Genomic DNA, 6349 nt, shown 5'->3' with positions numbered 1-6349 from the left:
TGCCTTTGCTGGGCTCTGTACATGCTCAGCCCTTCAGCAGGCTATATGTGGATTCAGAAACACAACTATGGCCAATCGTGCTGTGCAAGTATTTTTATGTATCACTACATGTACACACAATAAGCAGGTCTCCCAACACACACACAGTTTAAGGCCATGCGTAGCTACGGTACTGGAGCAAAACCTTAATTCACTTTTTAATGCACTCACACATTCTCTCTCTTGTGTGTTTATACTATTAAAGCTTTAAGTGTTCCATGGGAACAAAAAGATGCTGTTGACTTTTCATCTTAGATTGCAGGGAAAACATTTTTATTCATCTTTGATTTAATTTTGGAAGCACAAAGTTCTTGCCGACAAAGCTGTTGCAACTACTATTACCAGCTGTCCGAAGCTGCTGCAGTAATCCTGTGGAAGAGGTTCAGAACTGGTCTTTCTCTCCACCAAAGAAAGCACCTGAGCAACTTCACCCCTCACAGCCATAGCCAGAAACAGCATCGGGCTGCAGCAACCTTCCTACTCAGGCAATTCCCCTCTCTCACCTTGCACGTGGCTCCATGGTGCTCTTCTTTCATGGAATTTCAGAGAACCAGACCGCTTCCCTTGGGCTGCATGCACAGGGGGCCCACCACAGGCTCTGTATACTTAGGTACCAGATGGGTCACAAGTCACAGACAACACGGAGCACACTAAAATGCCATAGCCACCTTAGACTTGAGCAGAAGTTGCAAGTTAATAAAATTATTTTAAATAAGAGGGAAACTTACCACTACAGTACAAAGCAGTTATGTATTTTACTAACTTCTACAGCATTTTGTTGACTGTGTTAAGATCTCAGGTGCTTCTCCCACAACACTGCACATCTCCTAAAATCAGCTCCTCTTAGAGCTTAGAAAACCAGGTAACACGTGGAAAAGACAGAAAGCAATAACTGCACAGCTCACAAGGAACACCTTTCCTACGGTCAGCACCTCTTCGATTAGTAACCGTGGTGGAATGCAGTCACTGAGCTGTTACAAATTTATGTAGACCCACCCATTTCAGTAATCCAAAAGATCCCTTCAAAGACCCTTACATCTGAACAAGCTTGGTGTAGAAGTGTCAGGAGATTTCTGCTGCTCCCTACTTCAGAATGCCTCTGTAAGCAAAATCAAGCACACCCCAAGCTAACAGCAAACACTCTCTGCGCCAGTCTTCCTACATTTTTAATAGCTTTCCTTTCCTACCTCAAGGATGTTCCTCTAAGCTTACAAGGTTTGGAAATTAAAAGGTGCTGTTTCAGGGCACACACACACGGGCAAGATGCACACATGGCCAGGTTCTGTACTTTCTATTCCCCAACTGGGACTGACAGGTAGGACTGGCAGATGTGTGCTATCATTAATATTAGCAAAACTGAAACACCAGTAAAACTATTCATCACCTTATGACATATTTCATACATGTCCTCCAAACAATCAAAATAAAATAAAAATCCTTTTGTCAAAATAAACTTAAATGTTGCATTTAATTAGTAGGGAGGGTTTCAAACTGGAAAAGAGTTTGAGCCCTTGTATTTCAGCTTCTTCTGTGGCAACATCTAAATATTCAGGGTAAAATGAGAGTGCTGTGGGTAGGCAATGGACTGTGAAGTATTGTCCAGTGCAAAATACCAAACAACAGATTCTAACAGCAACTTCAAAAACATACTAAAGCTACCTGAAGTGAAAATCATTATAATAAGCAAGACAACAAGCAGCAGTAGAAGCAGAAACCATTTTTTGTAGCCACATGAAAAACAGTGTTGATATTAATCCAAAAAAAGTAAAACAGACAATGAAAAGCAAACAATTTTCCATACCCAGAAAAACTGAAACAGCTACAGGTGTCTGCAAGAAAAACACTGAGCACTTATGTTTTTAATTATTGTTTTTACTAAAATGAAAGACTCATGTGCACTCCCCAGGTGGACTGCAGTATTTCACAGCGTGTTTCTTCTGCCTCAGACACAGCTCACATGCCAAGCCCTCTCCATCTGGGAACAGAAAAACCTGGGTTACAGCTTTTCTCCACAGTAGTCCATGGTATTGTCCAAGTGGCACTATTTCTTCTTGAGAGCTCTTTTTCCTTCCCCCTTCTTTGGTTTTTCCTTCCCACGTAGCTTTTTCAATCGCCTCATCTCTTCCTTAAAGTCCTGATGCTCATCTCTAGATGGGGAGGAAAGAAAAAAAAAAAGTTTACTTCTTGGAGTACCTAGATGTGAAATGTTCTTTGAACTGTATGGTCATAAAAAACTCTTTTTAAAAAAAAAAAGAAGTTACTAAAAAAATCTTTCTTTTTTTTTTTTAACAGTGAAGTTCACACTGAAACTCACTGCAAAGCGTTCAACGCTACTGCTAGCAGTAATTTTGGACTAAATAACATGAATATTTCCTCTGGTACTTTCAGAACTAACAAGGTTGCCCTCTCTAGCAATAAATGATGCATGCATATATATATATAGATGTGTTATTTCCACTGCATTTATTGATCCGCTGTGTTCAAATGAGCAGTAAAACCTAAAAATCAGCAAGAGACAAGAATGAGAATTTCTCCCTTCTCATCTAGCTCAGCAGTCTAGCAACAGCACATTGTCTTTCTGTGCTAGATACTAAGCTCAGGTCATTAGCCTCTAAGAAAACAGGGGCACACTGAGCAGTAATTACAGTACATGACACTGCTCTCAGGTGACTTTAAGAATGAGTTATGAAGAAAGCATCAGCTACTGGTAGAATCTTAACAGGAGAATAAAACAGTAAGGATGAAAGGGGCTGGCAGAGACAATGAATCCTCATTAATGGTCTGATAAATTTTATTTAATCTCTGTGCCTGTATTTTTTCAGTGCAAAGGTATTTTTCAAAAGTTGTAACTGCATCCTAAAGTGGCCCAAGATTGCTGCACTGGTATCTTTAAACACAACTTTTCTAAAAAAAGAAACAAAAAACTTGCGAGTTTTTATCAGGCCCTATTAGTCTGGGACTCTTCATTACGTATTTTTGACCAGCAGACCTGATCCTCTACGAGCTCTCTGCACACAGGGCAGCTGGAGAAGGAACTTGAGGTTAGGAGAGGAAAGAGTAAAGAACATTATCATGTCCTTGAAGCTTTCTGTGTTACACAGCTATTCTAGGAAGTGTTTGCACACCCACCTAGACCAAGAGCATCCTGGATGCAATCCCTGATGGCCAGTATTGCAATACTAGCAGTAGAATTAATTGGGTTTGACTTTACAGGGCTAGCAACCTCACTTTTAAGGGATTTCTTGAGTGCTGCCTGACTGAGCTTAGTGAGCTGCCTTTGACTCCTGCTGATATTCTTTAGCAGCACAGTTTTCCCTACTCAAGACTGTGGAAATTAGTTTAGAAATTAGACAACTCGTTTCGATGAAGCTGGAATTAACAAGGCTATTTAAGCAACATTTAACTTAATTTAATTTATTTTAAAGGCTAAAAAGCTCCTTGAGCCTAACACAGAGACTTTCCTTCTCTTCTAAATTTCACTTATTAGCTGTTGAATGATTGAGACATACATGGCAAGGCTGTCTTAGTGCAGTTTTAGTGGTAAGGTAACATTGCCTTTTTGTAGCACATTCACCCTATTTGGAACTACAGACTCATCTCTTGCCTGTAAGAAAGCTCGCTTCCCTTCCCTTCCCTATAAAGCCAAAACAAGAGCTATTGCTTACATAATTGGTTGCCCATAACTGCACAAAAGTCTTTCTCACAAAAGGTTCTAATTATGGTAAAAGTTACTTAGTAGTCACTTATTTTACTCTCCTTGCCCTCGGTACAACAATCAAGTGGCTATTTCCATAGGCACCATATTCTGAACTGAACCACCTTCTATGTTCCTGTTTTCCTTGATAAAAAAACACCTGTAACAGAACTCACACCCATCCCTTTCCCATCTCCAGTCCTGCTCTCACCCTCTAAGGTCAGAGATTACCTGTAGAGACCGAAGTAACGGAGTTTCTTCATGAGGGCATAGTAGGTGTTGTGAGGAGGATACCAGCTGTAGACCTCCTTCTGCTTGGCCAAAGGCTGCTCACTGAATAACTTCACTACTTTCATAGATTTTGAGTCAGTTGGCCTGACAACTTCTCCAAATATCTGAGCACTCAGCCGGGCCATTCGAAGGGCATAACTGGAAACGTTGGACATCTCCCAGGGAAGAGTGGGCACACACACACAGACCGACCTTCCTGCAAGAAGAGACACAAAAGAGCCACAACTCTTCAGATGACCAAGTATTGCAAGCTATCCCAGAATTAAGGCAAATGAAACAAGTCATCATACACTGATCACACATCTGAAGTCATCCATTCCTTGCATGAAATAACTCTAATTTTGAGCACATAACCCTGCATACAATGTCTACAATAATTCAGGTCCCCTTACCAGCCTAACTAGGACGCTAGGGACAGCAACACAAACTATGTAAATACCTACACTGAACCACAATTTCTCATGGCTAGTTTATTAGCAGATCCCACTCAGCTTGCTTAAGGCTACCTCTAAACTCCAGTCACAGGAGCAATTGCAATATGAACTCTGCCAAACATAGTGCCCACTGCAATGCCTCCAACTTCTACACAAGCACAAGATAAGACACCACTTAAACATATTGAGGAAGCAATCTGGAAGCTTTTCTCGTGAAAATTTCTAACCCTGTTTAAAACATTGTATAAACACTGTTAATCTAGCAAAAATGGCCCATTACCTGTAAAAATAAATAAGTCATGTTTCTCTGTATAAGTCACACAGATTTTTCCCATCACAGCTCCCTTCCCCTGATCAATTCCACTTGCTTTTTCTCCATCCCCTTTTCAGTCTCTCCTGATACCTGTTCTTTTTGAAAGGAAAGTAATTATTTCCCTATGGTAGATTCTTTGTTTTCCAATAAAATCCTGTTCCCCATTCTTTTTCAGTTATGTCCCACCTAAAGACACCTCTGCAACAGAAATCCTCTGAGGACAAAACCATCACTGTTAGACCACCACAGACAACATCCTCACTCTCTTAAAGGAGTGTGAAGGGTTTTCTCTTAGCTTTCCTACTTCTCCCCATTTTTTTTCTTCTTTGCATCTTTACTCATTGCAGAATGGAACGTAACAGACAAGAAGAATCCTATAATCGTGTATTTGAAGCTGTATGTTGACTGTATTGTGCCTTTTTGAATAAGTGATGACATAAGTCTCCAGAGAAATTAAGTGGGGTTCATTCAAGTGTGCTACACTTAGGTTAAAGTTTAAAATTCTTGTTTTAAGAAGTATTGCACAGCTGATCCCAGAAGATGAGCATAAAAAATTAAAAGAGCATGGAGAAGGGACAAGAGTAACCAGCAGGACAGGGCCAAGTCCATTTCAGCATGATAACAGGGAGCCTGTTGTTTAATAACACAGATTTGAAGTATTCATAACCTCACTTATGTACATCTGCCCGCTGGAGGACCCGATGCACAACCCTGTGCTTTGATTTACTCTTGTTAGCAAAGCACTAGAAAGGAAGAAGGAAAAAAATAAAGTGTGAAAACAATACAAGTAGACTAAATCAAACAGAATAATTGAACAAGTATCAAAATGGCAAGCAAAGTGTCAGAGACCTCAAGTTAAGGCAGCGGGCCTAGTGTGAGGAGATCGAAGCTCTTAAATGACCGCAGGGCAGCACTTCACCGTGCGCGTCTACCACATGGGGGGATGACCACTAAGTCCTGCCACATCATCTGTTTACAAAATCATCCAGAACAGCCAGCCCGAATTCCTGCATTCAGAGATAAGGCAACAAATTGTCCCCAAAACTCTTTATCATCACTCTGAGAGCACCCATACTCAACTCAAACACAAAGCTTGCTTAATCTCTTCCAACTGCAACTTTAAAATGAAAATGCCTTTAGCTACTACATGATGCAAACCAGTGGTCTGAGGGAGTCGCTTTTCATTTCAGAATCGCTAACAGCCTCTACGTAGCCGAAGCCAAGGCTGGAGACCTCCAGTCTCCAGTCCTTACCAGTCTAAGAATGTTTGAGGTACAAAGGGAAAGGCTACAAAGCACCAGAGCTATCTAAAGCCCCTTTCAGGGCGACCCCGGACTCTGTGAGATGCTACCAGAACAATTTTTGTCACTTACAGCGCTGATATTTTCAAGATCAGCTACTGGTAATTAACACACATACACCGAAATCAAACCCACCGCTCAGTGCTGCCTCTAGACCTGCTCCCCGCTCCCTACTGCTACTCAAAGCCTGCGCTGGTTTTCCTTCCCCATCTGCTAGAGTGCTCGGAGCGCTTCCTCCCCGCGCAGCTCGGGCCAGGAGAACGCTCTGCTCCCAGAA

General features: G+C 41.4%; 1 protein-coding gene across 1 annotated transcript; it reads right to left on the bottom strand.

Annotated features, from left to right (window-relative positions):
• Positions 1-1923: 1923 nt before the first annotated feature.
• On the bottom strand, positions 1924-4224 carry MRPS33 (mitochondrial ribosomal protein S33). The gene is made up of 2 exons (XM_008948434.1): positions 3965-4224; positions 1924-2186 (listed from the first exon to the last, which is right to left on the bottom strand). Exons 1-2 carry the CDS (start codon positions 4177-4179, stop codon positions 2081-2083), a joined length of 321 nt encoding a protein of 106 aa, XP_008946682.1. The 5' UTR covers positions 4180-4224; the 3' UTR covers positions 1924-2080.
• Between the last annotated feature and the right edge of the window lie 2125 nt (positions 4225-6349).

Source organism: Merops nubicus, unplaced genomic scaffold (assembly GCF_000691845.1).
Source record: "Merops nubicus isolate BGI_N331 unplaced genomic scaffold, ASM69184v1 scaffold51209, whole genome shotgun sequence".
NCBI classification, from domain to species: Eukaryota; Metazoa; Chordata; class Aves; order Coraciiformes; family Meropidae; genus Merops; species Merops nubicus.
The sequence above is the reverse complement of the archived record's forward strand: the minus strand, read 5'-3'. Positions and strand labels throughout refer to the sequence as shown.

What these genes read in the sequence shown, in the direction of transcription:
- MRPS33 (XM_008948434.1), bottom strand. Translation starts at nt 4,179, where the DNA reads ATGTCCAACGTTTCCAGTTATGCCCTTCGAATGGCCCGGCTGAGTGCT. An exon ending in CGTTACTTCGGTCTCTACAG is followed by an intron (nt 2,187 to 3,964) that starts GTAATCTCTGAC and finishes CTCCCCATCTAG; the next exon opens with AGATGAGCATCAGGACTTTA.